This window comes from Stegastes partitus, unplaced genomic scaffold (genome assembly GCF_000690725.1).
Source record: "Stegastes partitus isolate 25-593 unplaced genomic scaffold, Stegastes_partitus-1.0.2 Scaffold3, whole genome shotgun sequence".
Lineage (NCBI taxonomy): Eukaryota > Metazoa > Chordata > Actinopteri > Pomacentridae > Stegastes > Stegastes partitus.
The window spans coordinates 1,484,430-1,511,569 of record NW_007577734.1 but is presented as its reverse complement, the minus strand read 5'-3'; the positions used below and the strand labels follow the sequence as shown (position 1 = coordinate 1,511,569).

The 27,140-nt window shown below is 40.6% G+C and overlaps 1 protein-coding gene across 4 annotated transcripts in view; it reads right to left on the bottom strand.

The window, feature by feature from the left end:
• Nucleotides 1-7,966: 7,966 nt before the first annotated feature.
• The window catches only part of atf7ip (activating transcription factor 7 interacting protein), a 32,005-nt gene continuing 12,831 nt past the window's right edge, over nucleotides 7,967-27,140 (bottom strand). For 2 of the 4 annotated variants that reach the window (XM_008277291.1, XM_008277282.1), the window contains exons 2-14: nucleotides 16,271-16,323; nucleotides 14,828-15,361; nucleotides 14,246-14,711; nucleotides 13,797-13,978; nucleotides 13,526-13,663; nucleotides 13,328-13,399; nucleotides 13,144-13,223; nucleotides 11,405-11,469; nucleotides 9,778-10,458; nucleotides 9,571-9,672; nucleotides 9,331-9,408; nucleotides 9,039-9,121; nucleotides 7,967-8,871 (exon numbers count right to left, since the gene is read on the bottom strand). In XM_008277291.1, the coding sequence (XP_008275513.1) occupies nucleotides 8,413-8,871; nucleotides 9,039-9,121; nucleotides 9,331-9,408; nucleotides 9,571-9,672; nucleotides 9,778-10,458; nucleotides 11,405-11,469; nucleotides 13,144-13,223; nucleotides 13,328-13,399; nucleotides 13,526-13,663; nucleotides 13,797-13,978; nucleotides 14,246-14,711; nucleotides 14,828-15,355 (2,934 nt within the window). In that variant the 5' untranslated portion in view covers nucleotides 15,356-15,361; nucleotides 16,271-16,323 and the 3' untranslated portion in view covers nucleotides 7,967-8,412. The remainder of the gene's footprint in view (nucleotides 8,872-9,038; nucleotides 9,122-9,330; nucleotides 9,409-9,570; nucleotides 9,673-9,777; nucleotides 10,459-11,404; nucleotides 11,470-13,143; nucleotides 13,224-13,327; nucleotides 13,400-13,525; nucleotides 13,664-13,796; nucleotides 13,979-14,245; nucleotides 14,712-14,827; nucleotides 15,362-16,270; nucleotides 16,324-27,140) is intronic. The other 2 variants (XM_008277306.1, XM_008277299.1) reach the window with 2 other exon arrangements.

Genomic DNA, 27,140 nt, shown 5'->3' with positions numbered 1-27,140 from the left:
AATGTAAAAGGATGCAAAAATATAAAGTTTTTATGTAAATGTAACATTTTCATATTTACAAATCTTACCTTTAACCTCAGCTCTTCATCAGCAGTGGACACTAGACACGAAAATAAACTCTGTCATAGGCCTTCTCCAAGTCCAGCAAGTACATGTGGACTTCATGCATAAACTCCAAAGTCTCTGTGAACAGAAAGAGACTGAAAAGCAATTTTAGTACAGTGGCCAAATAGTGTTACCACAACTTCTGCATTCAACTCTGCTGTGCAAGTAGGAGTCTTCATCCTACCTCAGATGTATTAAATGGGAAATGAAGCACTCAGTCAAGCTATAATAATTCACTACATGTATTTCCACTCTATTCAGAAGGGATATAACAAACAAACAAAAAAAAAAAAGCATATAAAAGGAAAAAGATTGTTTTGTGTTTTCTCTGCAGAGGGCGTTGCCATACTGGAGTAGGCTAACTGGTGATGTAACGGGGTTGGTTAGCTTCGCAGGTTTAGTTAAAATCAGACAGTGAAAGATAGACTATGGACAATAAAGACAGTAAAAGATGGAGACTGAGGAGCCACAGATCACCAGACAACAAAAGGAGGCCACTACTGCATTACTCCTGGATAAAAGAAAGAGTTTTACAGGGTTAAAGCCATGAAACAGTCCATTTTCATAACCTGAAAACCGGCTAAAACTCTGCTGACCAACCAACATACTACAGCCGTGCAGCAGTGTCGGTCCGCCACAGGGAAACGAGGCTACACGGAGCTAAAGAGTTGTTTTTACTGACACCTGTAACAGATAACTAGCTGTTTGAATAAAGTTCAACACAAGGCCTCTGAATGTGTCTTACTGGCACGTTTCACTGTGGAAATTTGTTGACCTCCAGCTGAAAGATTTCCATCACATCTTAGCAGCATCAGAGCTATATAATGGGAACTAGGCTATGCAATATAGCAGCCAAAAGACTGTCAGAAATAAAAAATCAACTACAATCATTGTAAACACTTGGTCATCAGTATTCTAAACTCATTCATTTTATACCACAGGCGACATGCCAGAGCTTAGAGCTGAAGCAAACCTCTAATTAACATTTCTTACCTTGACTTAATGTTTTCAAAAGCAGGCAGTCAAGACTCCAAACTTTAGATAATCCTTTCCAATTCTGTCATCATCCTCATAATTCTGTGTGCAAACGTCCTTTTAGCCTTTAAAAAAAACAAAACAAAACAAAAAAACATGTATGAACAAGCAACTTCAAGCAGTTAAGTAAAGTTCCATCCATGTCCTGTTCTAAACTCATGTCAACAGATGCTTCACTGTGTTGAATTTAGAATACAACGTGGACTAGAATTTTATTTCCCTCCTCAGTGTTGTGGTTATCGTGCGCGTTTTTAGGGCCTGAGCACTGACAGTGCACAGGACCCTCCTGGAATCAAAGGAATTATTCTCTGCTCAGAAAAATTGTATTTTTGAGGGCCTGAACATGCTCAAAAACTCATGAAAATTTGCACACACATCAGAGCTGGTGAAAAATGTGATATTTTATGGTAAATGTGTGTCTCAAAATGGCTCCATAGTGCCCCCTACAAAATTTGTAACAGCAGGACGTTTCACCTACATCTACACAATGTGGTAGGCACCTGTAGCACATCAGGGCAGACAAAAAGTCAGTGGGCGCAATACAGTAAACCCAACAGGAAGTCCACCATTTTTATTTCTTCGTGAGATTTTTGCTTCAAAAAAGTCAAACAAGTCCGGTTGCTACATATAAACTACGAGAATAACCATGACCTGGATGGCAGAGAATCTTCACAGACAAAGTCTTCCACAAAGGTCAAAGGGCATGGCTATGGTGGCCTCCTGACGTTTGACAATTCACCATCAAAAAGGAAGCGCTGTCTAACAGTCCTGTACATGCTCCAATCTGCCTCAAAGTTTCCAAGTTTGATCAGTGTGCTGCCCTGATTACATCCATATGCCAATATCCATTATAGTGCCACCTGCTGGCAACAGGAAATGACTTGTTTTAAACTTTGACATCCTATTGTTTGCATGTTCACAATATTAACCTCAACTGACTGGGAACTCACAGGCAAGGCTTGCCAGGGAAACACAAATGAGCAGGTGGCCACAGCTCGGGAAACACACAAGTTGTTTTGGCTCATGCCAAGTGAACGTGCACCATCTAGGAATCTAGTGTATATCAATAAACCAGAAAGCATTTTTAACAGATATGCCCCCTGAGAAACTGTAAATGAAATGATTATAATTATAAAATTAAATTATAATTAAGTATCCAAATTTTCTTGATGCATCTGTGGTAAAAATGCAATCAAGAGCTATTCCGTGATTCAATGAGCAGAACAGAATCTGCATCGCTTCTACGAAATCTAAAGTCTGACAGTCAGTGTGGCATCGGCTCTCTTGAAGAGGACAAGTAGTGTGATACATACTGTGATTATCTGAGTACACTAAACACACCATGGTCCTGTACTTTGTTATTTATTTTATTATAATTTTTTTAAAAAAAACATTTTTTGCTGCTTTTTCTATTTTCATATAAATTACTACCATTCTCCACTTGACTCTTAAGAACAAAAGCAGTACAACAATCTCAAAAGCCTTTAACAAGGTAAATTTCTACAGCCTTGTGACTGCAAAGTTTTGTTGACTACACTAGTGACCTCTGCCAAAAGACAATGTCACGGAATGGGGAGGTGACTGGGACAGGGTGCAACACCACCGTTTTCTGTTGAGCAGAAACATCAGACAACAAATACCAGGAGAGGATTTACTGCATAAAAATCGTCCTTTATTACAAAAGTCTTAAAAATAGGTAAAAGATACTCCAGGAGATTGGTCTAAAAAGAAAGTCCAACAGTCTGCCCACTGCCTTCCCAAGCGAATCCTCCTCCAGTCAGTTCCAGTGCAATGGAGGGCCAATCAGTTTAAAAAGAGGCACAGCAGTCATCCATCAGGGTGATCAATGCCCTATCAGTGTCCAGTTGTTGAAGACAATTCATGAACAAACAATTTTGGGTGGGTAAACGAAATAAAAGAATCACAGCAAAGTAAGAGTCCAACACAAGACAGACAGAAATAAACAAATAAATCACTCAATCAAAAATTAAATCCACGGCAATTTAGGGAAAATAAACCCAGTCGAAAAATTACTGTAATTGTCCATATAATAACTGATGGCAGAGATAGCCAAGTTGTAGCTTCCTTAATTGATTGGATAAAAACAAATACAATTAAAGTCGCAAGCGGCATTGGTCGGGTCCTTGCTTCTCACGGGAGTGCGACTGAGCCACTTGTATTTAACATGCTCTGTCTGTGACTTGAAGCATGTGTGTGAAGTTTCAGGCCGGTCGGAGCACATGCAGGCCAGTTACACAGTACATCCCATTGTATGGCGTTTTATGGCTTTTTGGTGAAATTGCCCGGGCCGCCATTTCCATGCCGTCAGACTTTTGCAGAGCATTTTGATAACTTTTAATCACCATGTGTAGTTTGTGCTGGTCAAATTTCAGGTGTGTACAACGTACCCCCTTGGAGGAGAGAGATTTTGAAAATGGCCAAAAATGGATCAAAAATGAGCCACAATCGCAAAATTCTGACCGTGATTTTTTCAAAATGGCGGACTTCCTGTTGGGTTTAGGGCTTGGTGCCAATTGACTTTTTTGTGCGTCCCAAGCTGCTACATATCCCCACCGAATCTTGGAGGTGTAGATGAAACGGCCTTCCGACGGCACTCCATTGAATGCCGAAAACACCAAAAAAATGGGCAAAATGGCCATTGATGCAAATTGCCCGGGCCGCCATTTCCACACCGTCAGACTTTTGCGGAGCGTTTTAATAAATTTTAATCACCACATTGCGTAGTCTGTGCTGACCAAATTCCAACTGTGTACGACCTACCCGTAGGAGGAGCTAAATTTTGAAATCGGCCATAAATGGCCAATTTCCAGCGGTAAGCCGCCATTTTTTTTCAAAATGGCCAACTTCCTGTTGAGTTTTGGGTATGTGTTCTTGAGGCTTTTTTGTGCGTTTTGAGTTGTTACATGTGTGTGCTGAATTTAGTGGCTCTACGTGGAAGTGTGTTCGGGGGCCCATTTTTTGTAATTCTGTAGGGGGCGCTGTTGAGCCATTTTGCTATTGAGGTGTGTATTTCCCCCTAATTCTAAAATTTTTCACCGGGTCTGATGTGTGTGGCGAGTTTGGTGAGTGTGTGAGTATGCTGAGTACCTCAAAAACGCGTTTCTTTGTCATGAATAATAATAAACCCTAGCAATTCCAATAGGGTCTTCGCACCCTTTAGTGCTCGGACCCTAATAAAACAATTTGGCCTCAGCAGGTAAACCGGTAATATCCTGTCCAGTATATGCAATAGTGTAAGTAGAGGGGTGCTTATCTGAAGGAAGGGTGGAACGTGTCCCCACCCTTCCACTTTTGCCCAAAGCTTCCCCCTCTTGCACCGTGTGTCTCCGTTGCCTCTCTGGCATGTGGCGACCTGTTCCAAGGGGGAGCAGCAGCTCCTTCACTCCAGGCAGGCTGGTAAGTACGTGGTCTGTCTGCGTCGCTCCTCTCGTGCTGTCCCCCACACTTGCGACAAGATGCCTTGTGCTGTCACAGCCGTCTGACCAGCACTTGTCCACCGCGTTCCTCCCGTGAGTACGTTGCCGTCAGCTCAGCTGCTCTCTGGCTTCCTCATGCCCCTCTACTGTCACCTAAAGAGTGCAAGAAAAGCAGCGCCCCAAACTACCCACACCTGTGACCTAATCACACACGTGTTGCGCATCCTGAGAGAGCATGTTAAACACACACACACACACACACACACACACACTATACTTGTCACCCTGTGACAAGGATGACCCACTTTCCTTTAGTCTTCCAACTATGACCCCTCTGTAGAGGGCATAGGTTCAGAAGTTCTTTGCAATGTTTCTTCCATTTTCCAATGAGTTTCCATGCGTTTTATGCTTCTGGGGACCCTTGATCCAACCAAGTCCCAAAGCTGGGTGGCTTCTGGTTTGGTTTTTAAATTGGCCTTTGTAAGAAAAAAAAGTGAACTTATGTATGACCTGTAGCACTCAGGAGGTGTACTTATTCCACACACGAGGGTGAATCAGTAAAATGGTCTGTCCCTTTCTATGACCAATAAAATGTAACACTGTCCCAAACATACAACAATGGATCAATGGCATGAGTCAAATCAATGATTGCCAATTCTCCTATATGGCATTGCTAGCCTGAGGCCTAATAAGTATTTCCAGTCCTGCTGGTGTCAGTCACCCTGGAAAGAGTCAGTTCTGGTGACTTTCCAATGACTGACTGATGTAGTTGAAAGGCTCTGCCCTGCTTGGTATTGTCTTGCTTGGAAACCTTCAAAACGTTTGTCCCCTTGTGTCTGGGAATGTCCACAGTAGTGCATTAACTGCCCTGGTGTGTCCACTTACTTTCCTCTCGTCTTCCACAGTGCTTGGCCTTTGGGAGCTAGGAAGCCACCAGTTGATTTATTAGCCTGCCTTTTTTCTGGTTTCTCATCGGTTTGCTTTCCTGGAGTCTCTCCTGGATTCCGGAACCCAATCCAGCAGGCATCATCTTCCAGGGGGTTAAATCGATGCAGTACTCCTGGATTAAGTTATGTCTCAGTCCAGGAACCAGCCTCCCCATTGCCACCTGTCGTTGTCTTATTAGCCTCCTTCCTTTGCCTCCCTCTTGACTCCGTTCTATTACAGTCTGCTTGGTCTACCTTGGGCCAACTTTAAGTTAACTGGAAGTGAACGTCTCTGTTACATACCTGCTCAGTTCCACTGGTCCTCAACAGTCAGACTGCTTTGAGGTCAATGCCCCTGTACCTTTGACAGGGCCTGATGCTGTATCTGTCTCAGACGGCCACTGTTCCTGTCAGGGCATGTTACGCTGAAAGAGACTATCCCTGAACCAGTATCTACTTTTCTTTCTGTCTCTGAATATATATATGTCAGACTCCATTTCTGTCCTCTGCCCTGTTCTTGTCTCTCTGTCAGGATCTCTACATACCTCTTTGTCAGAGCTTGGGGCCACGTCCCAGCCTGGGCCTGATTCTGAGCCAGAACATGTACCTGTCTCAGTCTGAGCCAGTTTCTGCTTGCCTTTCTACGTCCATACTTCGAATAGACTGTTCTGTCCCTCAAACTGTGCCCTTAGAATGTAAGATTGTCTGTTTGTTAGATCCTGTAGCTAGGCCACTGCCAATGGCTGCATTACCTTTTGTCAGAAGCGTTCAAATTTCTGTTCTGTGATTTTTCTGAGCCTCAACCCCAGTCTGTCTTTCTTGTTTTTTTGTGGCAGCGTGTTTTCTCCATTCCGTGTGCAATCTCTGTCCAGTTTCCTTCACTATAGGACATAGATCCAAGCATACTCTCCTTCAGACTAGTTTGTCTAATCTTATTGTGCAAGAACCCCTGAACTAGGTACTCTGACATCTAGTTTCACCTTTGGTTTTGATGGGGCTGTGGTTTGTTTCACTAACCCAAATCCTAAGCAGATGCTACCTTTCTAGATCCTTGAGTGGTTCCACCTATTTCTCATGTATCACGGTGTTTCTCCTGATTAGTTTAGGTAGACATACCCAAAGATTGAATTTTTTGTGTTGTTGCTCTACCACCAAAGAAACCTAGTGATTTTGTGATTAGCACCACTTTGAAAATTAAAAGCATCCTTTTTAGTTTTTAAAGGACCATATCATGTGACATGGTACAATGTGCAAATTTACCATACATGATAATGCATAACCCTTTAGTGGTCCATCCATTATCTATACACCGCTTAATCCTCATTAGGGTCGCGGGGGGGCCGGAGCCTATCCCAGCCGACTTAGGGCGAAGGCAGGGGACACCCTGGACAGGTCGCCAGTCTATCCACACTGAGAGACAGACAATCAAGCACACTCACATTCACACCTACGGACAATTTAGAATCACCAATTAACCTCGGCATGTTTTTGGACTGTGTGGGAGGAAGCCGGAGAACCCGGAGAGAACATGCAAACTCCACGCAGAAAGATTCCGGCGTCCCCACCGGGACGCGAACCAGCGACCTTCTTGCTGCGAGGCAACAGTGCTACCAACTGCGCCTGCAGCCCCCTTTAGTGGTCCTAAAGCCATAAGACTGTTAAACATTCAAGGACTGGACTAACACACAAACACACAAACACACACACACACACACACACACTACCTCCATTGTGCTGTATTGTCTGTGTTGTGTTGTAATGTTTTGTTTGCCGTGTTTAAATTGTACGTTTGCACTACCTTTTTATATTGCACTACTGTTTCAATATTTCTATTTATATTTTAACTTTATCATATTTTTATTTTATTCTATTTTTTGTCTTATTTTTATTTTTATTTTATCTTGTTGCACTGCATTTTGCGCTACCACTTCAGCTCTGGATCTGGGAAACGCTGTCTCATTTCACTGTGTACTGTACAGCTGTATGTGGTTGAAATGAGAATAAAGCCCTTTGAATCTTGAATCATTAAGTCGCCATTATTTTTATCTGTAGATCCACAATTTCCACATAAAATAAACAGCTGTTGAAGCAGCAAATGAGAATTATGTTAGACAATGACTTCCTCTTGTCTGTGTGGAACAAGTGAGGATTAGTCGTATAATTAGTCCCTAATGTTGGCACTTTTAAAGTTCATAACTGGCTGCCAGACACTGAGCTGTAAGAGTGAGATTTCTGGATCACAATAAAAGATAAATAAAAATAAAAAGCACTTCTATGTAAATAAATCTACTTGACCTGGTAAAACAAGAAATTGTCACAGTTATCTCTGCATCTTGCTCCCACAGTGCCGTCTCTGTAAAGCACTGCTGGTTTCCACATGGTAGATTGGCATTGTATGTAATTGCAGTGAAGAACTATGAACTCAACAGTAGAATATTTAATGTGCCACAAACTTAGAAAGTCTAGATTTAATAAAACCTTTTATTATGCTTGTCAAAGTCTGGTTGCCAGACAAAACTTACAAAAGTTATCATTCCATTTCTACCACATGTTTATACATTTCTGTGCAATTGAGTTCATATGAATAATCCTGTTACCTATCCTCAAGTAAAGAAAAAAAAGATCTGGGTCTGAGTAACAGGAGAGGACAACATAAATATCTGACTTGGTAGAGGGGCAAAATTAATTCAATTATATACACAACAGCTTAAGTCACAAAAAATACATTACAATGAACCAGACAAAAACAACTGTTTGCCACTTCAGTTCTCCAAGTCAGTCAGTAGTCCAGTTGTTATGTGGAGAGATATTTACAGATACTGTATGTGTTCAACGCACAATATTCGACTTCCTAACACAAGAAGTCATAAACGTTCAAAGGCAAAAAATTGTCTCTGTTCCTTAACGGTTCAGCTAGAGCTGGAACTTATGACATTTGTGCACTGAGGTTCACAGAAGCAGCCGAAGCGCCCATAGATGTCTTTGGCTCGAACAGCAAAATGGTACGTAGAGCCAGACTGGAACTGGGTCAGTGTACAGGCCATAGGTAGAGGAAGGGCCTTCACCTCCCCAATCTTCTTCCAGTGCTGCTGAGCTGCATTGCTGCTAGAGTTGTCTTGATGGAAGGCATAAAGGTGATAGCTTTCTACAGTCGCGCAGGTCCGATCAGTTTCTGCCACACACCAGGACAGCACTATACCGGTCTGACTCGGCACCAGCTTCAGCTGAGGTTGTTGAGGAGGTGAGGTCCGTTCGGCCTCGGGGGGTAAACGTGGCGGTGCGGGAGCAACGGGAAGAGGAGGAAGTGTCATGCTGGAGCTTCGAGCTGGTGTAGTAGTGGTTACCGTGCGGGATTTCATAGGAGAGTCCTGCATAGGAGACACAGATGTCGAGACTTGTTCTTTTGAAAACACCAAGCAACTGTGGTGGCCAGCCAGCGTGAGATCAACATACTTAACAAGGCTTAAAAGACAAGTGATACAATAACAGAACTACATAAGTGGGAAATATGTAAAATTCACTTGTAAGTCCTCACCAGTGGGGGGCGGTGATGCACTGTCAATTGAGGATTGCTGGACGAGTTCTGATTGCTGAGTGGAGATGACCTTGCTCCTGCACCTAAGAACAGAGGACACACAAAAGTTACAGTACATGCATAATTTATTGTAAAACACTCATTAAAAGTTTATGATGTTTTTTAAAATTTAGAACAGGATTTCTTTTTTTTTTTTGCAGAATATCAAACACTGATTTATTTTTTCGTCACAATATCTCATGCATGCACAAAAATACCTGATCATGCCCTCAATGTAATTTGGTGGTCTTACTGTTGGGAATGCTGACGACTGTGGTAGAACGGACAGTAGGTGAAGGAGTTGTAACCGTGGCACTTTTCACTCCGGTCACTGAAGAACATACAGTAGAACATAATTAGCCTGAAGGCGAACACAGTTCGTACAAAGATCAAATCATAAAATCACCATTTGAGTGTGAGTGTGAATGGAAAACACACTCTAAAGTGCTATGATAAAGCATGGGTAACAGAAAGAATTGATGCTCAGTCCTACCTTGTACATCGTCATCGTCCTCGGTGAGATCGATGACAGAGCCTTTGGGTCGTGCTACTGGCACAGCTGCTTTGGATGGAGTGGTTCCGGTAGCTTGATTGTCTGCAAAAGGCAGGAAAGTATTGATTTAGAGATACATTTAGGAAAAGTAAAAGCAAGCAACTTTTACCTCAACACGCCTTACTGTACTTTCATCATCACCCCCACCTGTCTTTGATGTCAGTGATGTCCCTTGTGGGGGTCCTGGAGCAGTGGAACCTGTTGCTGCTGGCCCAGAAGTTGCAGGTGATGAGGCTGATGACATAGCTCCGACTACAGAGACAGATTGAGCTGGTGTCCTGGCTGTGGTCACAGAAACCCCAGCATTCGGTGTAGTTATTCCCCCAGCGCCCCCTTGATACACAGCACGAGCAAGCGAGATCTGGGTAGAAGACATCTGACCAGTGGAGGCCTGCAGGGCTGGGACAGTAGCAACAGCTGAAGCAGACGCTGGTGCTGTGGTAGTGGCAGGAGCAGGCTTGAGTATAAAGGTGGTGGTGGAAGCAGTGGTTTTGGCCTTGTTCAGAGAACTGGCTGCAGACAAAGAGGACACAGGGATGTTGACCAGCGTTCCTGCCTGGCCATTCACTGATAAAGGAAGCTGGATGAGGAGCGGCTGGCCTGTAGCCATCATGCCGCTCCCGGGAGCCGTCTTCAGCAGCAGGGTGCCTGTTGGACTTTGAGTGGTGATGGCAGTTGCCAAGGTGGAGGCAGCATTAGAGGTGGAGGTGATCAGCTGGAGAATGGGGGTTTGTGAAACCATTGCAGTGGAAGTGGAAGTTGAGACAGGGGCAGGGACTGGAGCTGGAGCTGCAGTGGGAACTGGCAGAGCTGCTGGTGTTGAAATTGCTGGGGGAAAAAGGAAAACAAGTTTTAGGATGGGACAAGAGGAATCACTGAGATTTTTTAAATAACCTGTATTCTGTGCACCTTTACTCACTTAGTCAACTCAGTCAGTCAAAGTCAAGTCATTATATCCGCGTATTGTTATTGCCAGTAAGAGTTAAGGCAGCTAAAACCTATTCCAGCATGCAACGAGGAAAACGAATGTAAATACACATTGCACGACAAACATAAAGACAAATTCAGTCACACTCTTCCACACATCTACAGAAAAACATAAAAGGAAAAGGTTGGTGATTTTCTGTATTTCTGTTATTGTGAATAACGCCCAGAACAAAACCAACAATGCATCAGTCCATCATTAAATTATTTCTGATTTCATCAACCAGTTTATGGTGCTCAGTCCCAAGCCATTCATTCAAACAGAATTTTAAAATATATATATATATATATAATTCTTTTAAAAAAATTTTAATGTGCCTCAAAAACCCACTTTTTTATTTAAAAAAAAAAAAAAAAAAAAAAGAGACAAAACAATTTTCTATGGCAGCTGGGCTACATGGTTTTTGATAAACTCAATTGGAGTAAACATTGGGGAGCAGCCACAGATATGGTTGGCAAGTGTATATTTGCACTAGCAGGACAGAGTCTGTCGGACTGACTCAAAATAAACTACTGCACTGATGTTAATGAAGGCACATGTCCTCTGCATTTGGCAACACTGGCAATACTTGTTCGTAAGATCAGTTCATTGTTGGTGTTGGTCTTTGAAAGCATTCTTTTGCTCAGAACACATAAAGAACATGCAAATTCCACATGCAAAGAAGCAAGACCAAGACTGAAAACCTAGAATTTTGCTGTTGAGAAGTAACACTGCAAATCAATGTGCCACTGGGTATCTAGAACAATGGACCCACACAACATCCAGCATAAAGAAAACCGTGCTGCTCACCAGCTGTGATGGAGGAAGAAACACTTGTTGGAGTCTGCTTTACCTCCATGGAAGTCCGGACCGGCCTGTTTAGAAAGATTGCTTATACTTAGAGTTGTTGACACTCGAAGCTGTATATGTCCATGACAGGATGACGACTGAATATAAGGTGCTGACATTTCATTTTATTCCATTTTATACAGCAATCTATCAACAGCTTGTGGCAAAACGTCAACTCATTATTAAAGTGCATGTCCGAGTTTTCTTTAAAGCATTCATCATTATTTAATTGTAGTTCATGGTTTTCAAGTGTGGTGCCAGTTCCACAGCTTTAGGGTACAAGCCACCAGGGATTAAATCCTTTTAACATTATATCCATTTTATGAACACTGAAAAGGATCTAAGTAATTGAGTGGTATTTAGACAAAATGTTTTGATATTTGCTATCACGTATAATGACAATTGTCCCAGTATGCTTCTGTTATGCCATCATAACAGTGTCAAAATGACACCGCAGTTCTCTCATCGTATTCTCGAAAAAATTCCGGTCTTCTCTTTACTCGCAGTATTTCATTGATTACGTCACGGATCTCTCTCCATCTGTTGCAAGACAGCACAGGAAATCGACGCTCAATGTACATCCTCATTGTCCTCCTCAAGTTTGTGGGCAGTGCCTCCTTGCCCAGTAATCCAACATAGTTGACTTTTGCGACCCAGTCACAGTAGACGTCATATGGGACTAAGTAACGGAAAATGTAAGAGGCGTAGCGGTCAGGCCTGGGATTTCCTGAGCTTCTCTTGCAGTTGTGGTACAACACATTCTCCAAGTGGGAAGAAATTGTGCGAAGTTTAATGTCTGCTCTGCATTTTCCTTCACTATATTCTGCCAGTTTTCTTGCCATGGCAATATGGCGAGACATGTCCGTCTCCTCTTCCTCCTCCATTTCCTCTTCTTCCTTCTCCATCTTGACAGACAGTGCAGGAGTCTTACCAACAGAGGGCGCCCCTCCCTCTCTGGGCACCTCAGGCTGCGGCCCTACTGTCTGCCGACGGAGCACGCTGTTGGGAGGAGAGGTGCAGTTTTAACTACACTCTGCACTGCCTGAAGAAACGCTCAGGCTTCACATTGTAGAACGTCACAAGACTCAGGACCTGGACCCACGTGGATTTACTTTGCAGGTGCAAAACACAGACTGGGGCGTGTGTTTGTTTATTCCAAACAAGTCTTAAGAAATATTTGGAATGAAATTGAGGGTTTCAAAAAGTTCATCCTGACAAACCGAAGGAAGGACATGAAATCTTGTTTTCCAGAAAAGTATGGATTTGGAGGATGTAAAGATTCTTTTTATTCTGTCCATTTGTTTTAAATTCAGTTTCTACTATTTACAGTTAGCAACCCGGGACAATGTCAACTATTCACGCTGTGAACGGTTCCATGTGTAGTACTGGCTTCAGTCCGGTATTGTCACGTTCATACAAAAGCCAAATTATATTCACACAAAATATCATAGTGCACAGACTGCTGTATGATTCAGGGCTACATGTTTCAATACACTGATGCTGCGAATTTTGAAAACTCTAAATATTTTGTCACATGATAAAATGGTCTGAGCTTGCAGTGAAGCGATAAACATCACTTCCAAAAAAAAAAAAAAAAAAAAAAGCCTTGGGAACCTCATTTCTAAATTCATAAGTTAATATATAAAGTATGGTTGACAAGGATCTAGATGAGAAATTGCTCTAGGCATGGACACACTTACCGCTGAGCTTGAGGGTTGTTTGTAACAGTTGCAGTCTTGGCAGCAGTAGCGGCAGCAGCAGCAGTAACAGCAGCAAGAGCCTGTGAAAATCAAATGGCAGGCTTTTAGAGCTTTCTCAGGCAATATCACTTTCATACCAGATGCAAAAATTTAAGCAAGAAACAAAAGATAAACCATGTCTTACCTCTTGTTTCCTTTTGTTCTCTGATGCCTGATTGGCCTCTCCAAACTTTTTTGCTAGCCGAGCTATCTTGGCCTTAGGGAAACAGGCAGTACACTTTTGATTAAGACCTTGCTAACTGGGGGGAGAACGTCTTACAATGCTGCATGTTACGACATATAGGAAAGTGTCTTCCACACTACAATGTTACAGTGTACTTACTTGGAGTGTGTTAATGGCGGTTTGATGTTTAGTGGCACAATCAATTTTGTCAACTCTATCCTTCAAGTCTTGGAAATGCTTGTCAAAAATGGTCAGCTCCAAGACCCTCAATCGTTCATCCACTAGCTGTTGCACAATCTGAGAGAGAATAACAGGGAAAGGGACAAAAAGTTAAGAAATGACTGAAGAAATGTCTTGTACTTAAGCAAAATTCGCTCTCAGGCTTCAGAAAAATATAAGGAAAAGTGCAGAGAGACAGTTCAACACAAACCTGTCCAAGTTTATGGTGACTGCCTGCTTTTGCAGTAATTTTAAGTTCCAGTTGGGCCTCCAGCTCCTCACGCTCCACTTTGGGCCTCTTCCCTTCTTTTTTCACAGTTTGTTCGTCTTTTTCATAACCCTCCGATAAAGTGCGCTTTAGTCCCGAGGTCGAGCTCTTCTCCTCCTGCGCTGCTTCGGAAAAACAGACAAACACAGATTAGAACTCGGAATTTGCCATTTATTGGTCTTAATCTTTTATGCATGATATACTTTCTGGCCGAGTTGTTTTCTTGGTCAGCACAGCATCTAATATGACCATTTTTTTGTTATATAAACTGTCCAAGTTAATATAATACCACCTAAAATTGCTTTTGTTTCCTTTTCCCTTTGAATTTCTGTGACTTTGTTTACCAATATGAGCCAACTATTTTGTAGCTATCTCACGGTACTACCTCATACCTGTATTTGTTGGTGGAGTGGATGACGGTCGAGATGGCTTTGTAGTTTGTCGAACTTCACTTTTTTCCTTTTTGGGATCCACTTTCACTGAGTCCACTTCCATCTTAGCCTCATATATTGATCCTTTCTTCACATCTGCTTTGTCATTCTCCTTGTCTTTGATGTTATCCTCTTTGATTTCCAATGTTTGTTTTCGATCCGTACATGAAGAGGAAGCTGGATGAGATGAGGAAGGACAAGAAGAAGAGGAAATATCGGAAGTGGCAAGTTTGGTGGAGGAAGGCTTTTCGTCTTTTATTTTGGCTGTGGAGACCTCAGGGTCTGTGGCCTTTGTTGTGTCACTATCTGTATCCATTGGTTCTGTGCATTCAGATACGGGCGGTGGCACAGGCGAGCATGAAACTGAACCTTTAACAGGATCCTTTGACGAATCCACAGTTGGGTCATCCGTTTTAGTCGGTTTCTCCTGAGGAAAAGCATGGACAGATAATTAATTGAATGTTTTTCCGATTATCAATCTATCCTAACTAACAGAATTAATACAACTGTATTTTAATTCCTGAAACATTTCTTGACATTTACCTCCTTCTTTTCCACTGCTGGGATCGCTTCAGTGTCCTTTTCCTTTTGCTCCTTACATTCTGTTGATGCTGGTGTAGCGGACTCATTTAAAGAGGACGGTGAACAATCTTTCTTCACCTCAACCTCCTCCTCGTCCTCTATCTTTTTCAATTCAAAGTTTATGGACTGGAATGGTGACGTGGGAGAAGTAGTTTCTTCCTCTGCTTTTGGACTTTGTGAGGAGGCTGGAGAAGGAGACAGATTTAGGGAGAGGAATGGTGCAGGAGAGCTCAGAGAGGCTGGAGAGCCTGGTGATGCGGCACGTGGGGAGTTTGAGTCCGAAATGTTGTTTTGCTCTTTGTCACCCACTTTTTGTCCATCCTCTTTATGCGTGCCATTCATTAGAGGAGGTGGAGATGGGTTGGACAAACCTGGAGCCGATGTCAACAAAGTGCTGTGAAGGGTCTCCAGTTGCTGTCGATCACTGATCTTCATGGTTTTCCTAGCACGGAAAATCTTCTTCTTCTCCTCTGTCACAACAACTTCCATTGCTGCCTGTGGAATGACAAGGAGATATTAGATCCAATCAAAGGGCATGATGAGACTAGTAAAGATCTAGAGCCGCAGTGAACCGCACTGCCTGTTTTGCTTATGAGCCCGTCCTGTTCTTTTCGCACTGCATAGTAAAGCAAAGGCTGCACAGTTTCAGAGAAAACACTAGAGGTCACTGTAGAGCTCTTTGGCTTTCTTGTTTGTTCTTTTCTAGAAGGTTCTTCTGTCACAGATGTCTGCATACCGAACTGGTCGGTTCCGTAACAGCCTGTTTCTTTGCTACAAATTTGACTTACTACCCAAGCCAAATCAGACAGATCCTTACTATCTGATTACACTACTGTATCTGTCCTATACTGACAACATTTAAGGAGCAGCTCAGTCAACCAGAAACCCTTTTTCATGTTAGTCTAAGAAGCTTCAACTGCTCTGACAAACCCCTGGCCATAATTTTCTGATTAACCTCTAGATTTTATGTTTATCTAAGCCACGATCCAGTGAATAAAAATGACATTGAGTTCACAACAGCAGCAACCCAGCCTTCCTCCCATCTCCCCATCTTTCTATTGGTTCAATCCTCAGCGAATCAGATCAAAGAAATCGAGGCTGTGCTGGCAGCAGGAAAGAGGTTATGCAAAACATGAAGGACTTTCCGAACATAGTTTTGATTGTTGCAAACAATGTAATTGTTGTATTCATTTCGTGTGTAGTCATTTGATACGCATACATGTAGGTGGTGGTTTATACTTTTTTTTTCTTAAGGAAGTCAAACAAATTATACATTTAATGAAGCTGCGTTTTGCAGGAAACTGTTGCAGTTATAAATTTCATTTTACATTTGGTATCAAATTTTTAAAAAGTGTTATGGTATCAAGTAACAAGCAATGCATACACTAATTAACTTTATCTCACCTTCAAGCCAAAAGGTTCCTGGTCATGGATTTACCACAGGATTCGTTGACAACCTGAGGGAAAAAGAGAAAATGTTTAGGAACTCTAGCATTATTCCTTTTAACACACTGAGAGTGTAACCCTAAATTTAGCTCTACTGAATTAAGCAATCTATCTCTATCCCTTGAGCAGCAACTGGGCCTTTAGCTTTGAAAGGAGATGTGTCAGTATGAATTTTATTAAACTGAAGGCACAATTAAGTTGATGTATATCTGCTATTATATTAAAATCACACGATACAGTGGAGCCATTTGGACATAAAAAGAAAAAATAAGCCAGATTTCATTACAATTCTTAAAGCCAGACTACACATGCCTACAAAATGCTACAACAAAGTTTTATGACGCAACCCCATTTCTCTATCTCCATTTTTGTTTCTGCTATGTAAAATGACATCAATACTGACTACTTGTCTCTCAATTTTTACAACATAATATGAGAACGCCTCTTGGATGTTTTGGATACGTTTGTGTTAGATAATTTAGTATTGTTGATGTTCTTTCGTATTCAGCATTATTATTAAGACAAAGCTAAATTCCCAACAAAAACAATAATGCGGTATAACAGAAAAATGATTCAGGTGTGTAACTGGGTACTTGCTAGTGAGACGATCAGCTAAAAGAACCCAGTTAGTGACGCGACATGCTAACCAACACACACATAAAGGTGAGGAAAAATGACTCAAAACAGGGAAGTGGCCTGTCTGAACTATACAAAGAGAAAGGTGTCAAACTACAGAAAAGAGGCTTTCACGCAAATCAGTTTACTGACTAATATGATAGTGAGCTCAAAAATGTGCAGCCACTGCAGTTTACTTTGATTACACAACAAAAACCCGACATATTCAATTAGTAGAACCGGTATGTAATTAAATCTGTCTATTGGCTTAAATTCGAAAACTCAACATGTAAAGCCAGTAATATTTCATGCAACCCTTAAAACCTGGTCTGGTGAGACCAATAACCTGCTTCAGTTTTACACTGTAAACTTGGTTCGCTTTACTGGTACTGCATTGCTGACTTGGGAAGACTGCAGCTGACAAAATCATGTCAAACAGCCTCAGTCTCCAGCAATGTCTAATTTTGTAGTAGGCTGCCACGATTGTGTGGAAAAATGCAAGGACTGTTCTGCACTGAGCGTATACTTGACATTGTAAAGCTGAACAACACCTTGAGATGCTGGTGTACGTGCTCACCACTGTAAGCTATTCCTACTCTGTTCTCACATCAGCCAGCACACTTCCTGCAATGACCATAAGGTCCTGATTGGAAAAACAAGAGGGAAAACATTGAAGTACAATTGCTTAAAAACTTGAATTGAAAAAAAAAAGCATAATGAAAAAGTCAGCATTCATACAAAAAAACATGTGGAGCGGTGAAAAATTGCGAGCACGATCACTGCTACACTTCACATTCCAATGTTATTGCACACTGCGCAGAGCATAATACCCCCCTCCCCCATCCTACGGCCTCATTTACTGCGCCTCGATTTAGTGCAGAAAACTCAAAATGGCCGTCAGCTCTGCTGTTTGCTGCCAGGCTGAGATCTCAGTAGCTAGCTGAAAAGGACTTTCTGTCAGATGTATCAGGTTTCAGCACCACCCTGCTCAATGAGAATTTTCTGTTGAGCCTGGGGCTTCAGCAAACTGGCATAGTAAACAAAATGTAAAAATGTATCAACAAAATGTTAATTAATCCAATGTAAAACTCAAATAAAATAATGTAAATGTTTGCGTTCCATTTTTCCAACTGATAAACTTTTATAATCCAAACTAAAAAACATAGCTAATTATGGTTAAAGCAATTTTCTTAAGAATATATATACAGTTTATTATATGTACACTGACTATAAAACCACTGGGATATAACCTCGGTCAAAATATTCTTTTTAAGAGTTATCTGCAGCTATGTGAATGAAATGTCTGCTGTACCTAACTTGGAGGAATGCAGAAAACAATCATTTCATGCGTCAGATGAGGATGCATTGGCTGGGTGTGGCATTTAATGTCACATTTAGGCTATGTCACCAAAAGCCACATCATTTGTAAGTAACTATTTACTTGAACAGCAGTGATATCATCAAGACAATCTCACTTGTGCCTAAACCTTTATGAAAGTCTAATGTCTGAAGTGAAAGTGCATGGGTCTGAGCACTTTCACCACATAACATTGTTTCACACAAGTTGTACTTATTTGCTGAGACACTATTCACTGACTGCTGTTCACAGTAGGTGGATTATTTGTCATTGTCATAACAAAAAGAATCCACCTTCCATCAAATGTTTTACCCAGAGGATTAAACTAGAATCAGCTATCTAAAAATGGCAATGCACAAAAGGGAGGGATGGTATTTTATTGTTGCAATGTCTTCTAAGCTTTTAGAAATAGCCTAGCATACATTAAAAAAATTCTTCTCTGCCAAGCAAAAAATATTTGGCATTCCTGCTTCACAGTTACAAAAAAAATTCCAAACTTTGCCTTTAAATATAAAAAGTAAAATATTATTGGTTCAGATGTGGAAGACACAGCCAGATATTAGCAGTATGTAAAATTTTCCCAACATGCATCATTGAAGGTTTTTCTGAAGACACGGGAAAACGTAATCAATAACACAAACAATGAGCCATTTCTGGTTGTGATACACTACATGGACATTCATGCACAACTTGGCAAAACATGTTGGCTTCCCAAGAACAGCATCCACATTGTAATACATGCTTGCAATGAGGCACCAGTTACTACTGGTTAGATTCCTGACTGACATGCTAGATTTGTATTGATATAAATGAAAACATTTTTAATGAATCAGTATTGACATATGGTCATCAGTTCATTTGTAATTCTTAAAATACTAGAACAGTTTTTTTCCACTCACAGAACTGTGCATGAGTGAACAACAGGACAGCATGAACAAAAAAATTTGAAACAGCATGTTCAGTGAACACTGATTGTGTACATTAGCAACTGAACCAGGAAGGCCCACTTTTGGCAAAGACAATTCAAACATCACATGTACTATGCTAGTAACATTTTGCTGAAAATTGCATTAAGAGTTCTGAAAAATACAACTTAACAGTAATGGCATCCCCTCATAATTGTAAGCAATGAAGATGCTTTACACCTGTGTGACATTTCTGACCTGCCAACTACCTAATATGTTGAAAGTGCCATTGTACTGTCTGTGTAAGTGCTGTTACTCAGCCTAAAGATGAGATTCATCAGCAACAAAAAATGCTTTTAAAAGTACGCATACCCATTAGATCACACACAGTGCTGCAGGTTACAAAATGTCTCTACTGACATTGATGATCAGCTAGCTAGTCAGAGTTCATAGTAAACTATCTGCCATTAGTATTGCCTGAAATGGATGCTTCCTGGTAAAACAGAATACAAACCTTAAAAAGTCAAAACTCTACCTTCTCCAACTAGCATAGCTACTGGACAAAAAGGATCTCAAGCTACCCTTGAGAAAAGTGTTTAGCTGCAATGAGAAAAACTGAGTTTAATTTAAATGATAGAGAGAACTGGTAAACATGCTTCGAAATCAAAAAATGTCAACCTTTAGCAGGATGTGTGGGACTGAGGCCCTCAATGCATTTGTTGATTGTAGGAGCAGGGAACGGCTGAGAAGCCAGCAGCACCAGATCATAAAAGAAAGGAGGAGGGGCTCTGTTAGGACTAGTCCACCCTGTTCCATGTAGGGGTATGGTATGGTATTCATGGGGTGCACAGTCAAAATGAGCCTATAAAAGATTTTACGTAAACCCTTTGAAAAGAAAAGCCAGGTAAAGCTCCTGACAGGAAAAAGCAGGGTTGCATTACATGATATGTTAAAAAATTACTTTTTTTTTTCTTATTGATGACACAAGTGCATGTTGTATTTGCAGGTACCACAAATACATACGTACTCAAATCAAGTCTACAGCATTTTATAAAGTGCAGCATGGTGATTATCAAAATGAACCCTAGCTAGCAGCGCACAGACAGAGGGGAAGTACACTGCACAGACTGTTGCTTAGCAACACCCATCCCCCAACTCTAGCACAAACTAGTCCACAGTATGGAAATCTACAGCCAGCATGGACTGAACCATTGTGACAAAGGGTGGGGGGCGGCTCTAAAATAACATCATAGGCAAAGGAAGTTTCATGATAAAAAGGTCAAGGACAACACTGTAAGACAAAAGAATACTGATGGAGTGTAGTATTTGCTGTTTACTGTAGTTTTGCACATAAAAGATTAACCATCTACTGAGTTAAAGATGTTAAGTTGTGTTTCAATCCATTATTTTCATGTAAATAAAAATGTAAACCCTTTCAGAGAAACTCATATTGCCTCCTCTGACTCTTTATCTCTACTGCATACATAGATAATGATCACCCGAGGTGCTATGTGCAATAAATTGAGCACTCGCTGCCGCTGAGCTGAGCACCACGTTAGCCTTAGACTGCTACTGTTCCTGTAATGATTCGGCCACTGTGGTCCATGGTACAGAGGACCTTAGTCAGGTTGTAATATGATCTCACAGGTCAGTTGAAGATCATGTTAAATCTCAACTGAAAAGGCTTTTAGGTGAACTGCAGACTTAGAGGCCAAATACTTGTCAACAGTTATCAGTCAGCATATTCAGAGTTCAAGGGTATGTCTCTATGACACACTCACGCAAAGCAGAAATCTCCTTAAAAAGATGGGGCAACTTATTTCCCAAATGATGAAATCCTTCAAAAAGTTGAAGCACAGATTCATGCTTGTTTGTCTATAAACTGGTTAAATCATACTTAGTTTAAAAATTGTAAAAAAAAAAAAATGCTGATAAAGTTCACATTCTGAAAGTGACTGCTCTTCCTTTTCAGTGGTAAGTTGAGCTTATCTTTGCTGTATCTGTCAAGACCTGAGAAAAAACCATGGCACGGATGTTTTTTAAAGTTTGATTGAATTTTGCCTTTTGTTATAAGAGCGAAAAGTGTAGTTATTCCTGATACACATTCTAGCTTCTCTACAGATGTTGTTTGCTCCACTGTGTTACCACATCCAAAACGGTACAGAAAAACACAAGTTATTAAGTATTTCACTTTCTGACTTTATTATTGAAAAAAAGGAAATTGCGACTTAAAATTTGCCACCTAAAGTGGACCAAAAAATAAGTCTGCACTATTAACCCCAAATGGCTCAATCTTCATTTCTTGCAGAACTGGTTTTAACGGGAGCAAACTGGATGAACAGACAACAAACAAACAAAAAACCCCAATTCTACACAAAATTATAATGGGAAAGATCTTTTACAGGGGTACCTGAGGCTATCCACTGGAGGTTAGATGAATAATTTCTTGGGCTTATGAAAGGACAGCATGACTTAAAAAGCCACAGAAAAGGTCAACGGTAAAGGGGAGGAGTTTGGCTCAGGCTGTTCCAACTAAAAACAAAAAAAGATCTGTTTTTTAAATAATGTCATCTTCAAGGCTTTTGGCAAACCAAATAACAGACAATGTCTCATGATATGTGCTATTTAAAAAAAAAAAACAGCAAAGAAAACAAAACCAACTTAAGATGGCAAACCTGCGCAACATGCACTTTAGTCAGAGCTAAGCTAGCAGCACACAGCCAGCGCTAAATTGCACACCCACAACGCATTCAACTCAGAGGCAGCTGCAATCTCTCTCTCTCTCTCTCTGTCTCTCTCTCTCTCTCTCTCTCTCTCTCTCACACACGCACAGACACACACACAGTCTTGCTCTCTCTAGAACAGACTTTCCTACTCAAACATGGACTGTACCATTCTTGTAGGGGGAGTGAGTGGGGGTGGGGCGTTTAAAATAAAAAAGATAAAGACAAAAACATTTTTGCAATGTGTATTTGAATAGTCAAAGTAGAGATACAGCCTTGGATAATGAGAAAGCAATAAGCTTTATTTGGTTGCCACACAAAATCTGAAATTCTACTGCTAGGCTTTTTTTTTTTTTTTAGCTGAAATCTTTCGATATACTTTCCTAAAGCAGGTCAATATAAACCAAATAAACACTTTTCTCAGAAAGATGAATATAAGTATTTCCTATGATTAATTACCACATTGCAAATTAAAAGATTATCTCATCTTAAGTATTTTTTTCAAACATGCTTTAAATTTCCAAGCAAGAAAAAGCGCTTTTTAGCCACACAGACTCAAGCTAGCTGCCCACAGCAAAAAATTGGAGCACAGCTTGACACAGTCAGCAGCCTCAATCTGCCCAGCCTCTCCCACAGCAGGGAGGGCTGCTGTTAAACAGACTAAACCATTCCAACACAGGGGTGGTTCCTTTTCCTTATTGGAACAAAGAACCCCCACCTGAAACATAAACGGAGAAATGCACGTAATGCATTGCTACTTTATGAAGTGAATCCTGCATTAGTGGATTATTATTATTATTTTTTTTTTTTTTTAAACAAAACTGAATTTAATGTAATCTGACCAGTTAGGACCCAAAATAGACTCAGAAATACTCTTCCAAAAAAAAATAAAAAGAAATGTTTAAAAAAAAAAAAAAAATAAATAATTTACTTCATTTGCAACCTTCACCTGTCTTTATCAAAAGCCCTGTTGTGAGAGTAAATAAAGCCTTGTTGTGCACTCTTTGCCCAACCCTCCTTTCTGCCACTGCAGAAACACAAAATGGCCACCAGTGTTGCTGCGAACAGCATGCCGAATACAGACAGGAGCAGATCATGTAACAAACTCCGCCCACAAAAAAAGAAAAACGAGTACAGCTATCTGCAGACATACACATACGTGGATCTTAAGAGAACAGCACATTTATAAGGTTTAATCAACATCATCTCTGCATTTTTTTAATCACCTCTAAATGCTGGCTTCGAGTTTATAGTTGTAGGAGCCCACATGCTCAGTGTTCAGCATCCACATGAGCTATGACTGAAGAGTTAACAAAGCCAATTACCTTCATTTTTTAACCTCAAATGAGTTCTGAGCAGTACTACAAAATGATTTATGAGCCTGAGTCTTAATAACTGGTTGATGAAATAATACCTTTTCTCATTCAGACTGCAGTACATGCCTCAACCAGTAAGCCAAACAGTAAACTTGACACTTAGCTGTCTGCAACTGCTAGGAACTAAGAATGGATTTGATCCTAATTTCTGATTAACCAAACAGATTTTTTTTTTGCTTCCATTCTCTATAGAGGTTAAATACTAAGTGGAAAAAAAGATGTAAGCCCGTGATAGCAGAGCCTGCATTCCAACATTACTGCGCACGGTGCGCAGTCTTCCCTTCCCCCACCCTCACTGCCTGCATCTGGATCCAGTGAAACTAAAATGGCCACCTGGTCTGCTGTGCGCAGCCACACTGAGCTCTTACAGGCTGCTACATCTAGCACAAGCTCTTATCATGCTTCGGCACCACCACATCACTGAAAATAATTCCTATGTGCACAAGTCTCACCTAGATGTTTAATTTCAGCTACACTGACCAACAAGAATATTAAGCAAAATAAAACAAAAGCAAATCTTTTCGAGTCCCCTAAAGGAGGTATAAATCTAACTTCTATAACTGTTACACCAGTTTGTCAATTGCTTTTCACCAAAAACATCCTTGTTACAAGCAGTGGTTGTATGATGAAGGTTATCTAGAAAGTTTGGGGGTCTTTTTTTTTTTTGCTGAGCAATCTAAAGTATAAAAACATGTTACTAACCCCAGACTAAATCACACTGTGGCTTCTCTGTGGATTTTGCATGTTTTTTCCTTTTTTGTTTCTTCTCAGAGCTCCAGATTCCAATCACAATGCAAGGACATGCAAGTCAGGTGGACTGGAAACTCTGAATTGCCCAGAGGTGTGAAAGTGAGTGAGCTGATGTTAGCTCTGGAATACACGGAGACACTCTACCTCAACGCAGTGCATGCTAGGAGAGACTCCAGTCTCTCAAGAGCCTGAACAGGGTGAGAGATGTAGAACGTATTAAGATGGATGTTTCTAATGGGGAAAAACAGAACGCAGTAAGACTGACTAATTTTAAACTGGTACATGAATAGATTTAATGCAACCGTTGTAGCTTAGTGACATCCCAATCCTCAGGGCTGTGGATATATGATTCTTAATATTGTTGAAATAAAACAATTCCATTAAAGCAGATGTAATCTTGTGGTATTAGCCGGAGAAACAAGAAATGCCGGATTGTATCTGTAATAATACAGTCCAGATCTGCTTTCTAGTGCCATTATTTGTGCGACAGTGGAGGCAGTTTGAGCCTCTGGCTGGAGCTCACCGATTGCCTGGAATAAACTGAATCCCATCAGGTACAATTTACCACCTACCTCATTTATTTTTTTCAATGGTTTCCTGTATGACCAGTTTTACGTTTGCAGTTATTCGACATAAAGGAAACAAGATGTAACAAAGACTTTGAGTTATTCTAAGCAGCAACTGATTATTGATCTTTCCTGTGACATTCCCTTGTGTGCGTGTCCATTTTCCATCAAGTCAGGATGGTATTTTTCCTTGAAACGTTTAACTATGCACAAAATATAATTTTCTACATAATATTGTAAATTTCACTTCCATAAAAGACCAAAGGAATCCACAGTAGAAATTATTCCTAACAATTAAATGAATAGCTCATTTGACTACACTTTGGACCACTGTTATATCTGGTAAAATCTTAGTGTGATGAGTAGACAATTGAGAACTAGAAAGAACATTTAGGGAGAACAATTCCAACATGGCAACAACAAAAAAAAAAATGCAAAGGAGAGACACTCTCAAAACATAATAAAACTGTTCAGTAATAGTCTAAAAGCACTGCTTCTTAGCTTATCATTGCCTAAACCTTGTACGCATGTGGAGTTTTTTCCTTCTCTTTTATAAAAGTGGAGACCAGCGAGAGCAGAGTAGAAGGAAAAAAGGGAAGAAAAGTAGGAAGGGGTGGGGGTGGGCAAAACCAGGAGGTTCCATGTGAATCAAGCAAGCACATGGTGATTATTCTTTAGCCATGCGCAGCTGAGGGAGGATTGTATCATGGCTATATGGAAAAAGACCATGTTAACCAGCACACTAAAAAAAAAAACCAACAGGATGCAAAATAAAGTTCACCTACGTTTCCTTAAGACAGATATAAAAACAATTTTGATTAACTGCAGAATTGAAATATCTGCATGCAGCTGCTCCCTTTTTTCTGGTAAAACTGACTACCTAAAGACCATCTTTGGAGCAGCTACAGTTTAAGTCAAATAAACTAGCTATAGCTAGCACTGCACGGTTAGAACTTAAGTGCACAGCCTCACACAAAGCGTCAACACCCCTCCCCCACACCTGCAGTCTGCTTCTGGCTGGAGTTTTACAGCCCAGCATGGACTGAACCATTGCAGCAGAAGGGTGTTCTCAGCAACCAAAGCAGTCTGAACAATTCAAGCAAGCTCTGTAGTTATATGTTCAAAACCAAATTAGCCTATGTTGAACAGGAAACATTCTTAGTGAATTCAAGTTTTCTTAAATTGGGAGATATTCCACCCCTGGCTTTAAAAGAGAAGCTCATTCTCTTCGAGCTATTCGATAAAATTTAATTTCTGTGTCTGTAGCAAAATCCCGTCTATGTCTCTGTCCAAACACAGCATTTCTCAGAGGTTTTTAACACGGAAATAAGTCAAAAAATGATGATGTTTTTAAGGAAGGGAAAATCCAATGCTTCAAGATGCTTTTTCCCTCTCTGTCTAAAACACACATTCAAGCAAGAGCAGAAAGTAGCCATGAGGAGCATACACATTGTTTTCTGTGAAAACTGGAAAAACAAAGCTAACATTTCCTGACTTAGGAGTTTGGATTACTCGACAAGCTAGCTTACTTGACACCTTCCCCTCCCCCACTCCTTTCCCTTTGATGGATTGCTTGCAGAGAATCCCACAGCACAAAATGGCTGCTGCTGAAAGAATCCCTTTTATCATGACTACAGCTGCCCTTGCGCACTTTTGAGTCACTCTTGTTACTCTGTTTAATGAAAATACAAGACATTTGTTGCTTTTCTAGATGCTAAGGACTCATTTTGATCTAAAAGGCATAACATGTTTTTGAGGGAAATTATTTAACCAACAACAAATGACAAATGTTAAATTAGACTACATTATTTACATTTCTGTGCATTTTTGTCAATCCAAATAAAGATTTAAATTATTTTGTTACTGTAATTATGTTTGCAACCTTTTTGTGTAAGTAATGTTATGCAACATGTAAATATTTCAGTTAGCTAGGCTAAAACAGAAAACCACTTGCAATATTTTGACACTACAGACAAACTTCTGAACTCGCATTACTGTATTTTTCAAACTTTAAAATTTGTCATTGGAAAAGTTTCTCAAGGCAGAAACTTGTTTCGGCCACAAGTTTCACAGATTGGTGGTGTACCCAGTGCCCTACAAAATAACTTGAAAGCAGCAAAACACCTCCTTAACATCAAAATTTAGTTGGTGTGATTGAACTTTCAACCACAGCCATGACGGATTACCATTGTATAGTAGAAATAATTAAATTCGGAAACTATAATTGCATGTTCAAAATAAAGGTTTACTTGATATGAGCACAACAGACTATTCAAAGTACTTTGCACTGTGATTAAGTCTTCATTTTAGTACTATGTGGACATGCACACAGAAAGCTGCAAAAACCAAAGATGCATAATTGTTATCATACCACTTTCTAGTCCACTTGGAACTATTTATTCCATCAATGCACACCACTGCCAAGCATGTACACTATTACGCTTACAAGCATGCTGAATGGACACAAATTTTTGAAAGCTAGCAGAAGTTAACAGAGAGGCCGGCGCTAACTCACATTGATTCAAGAATATGATAA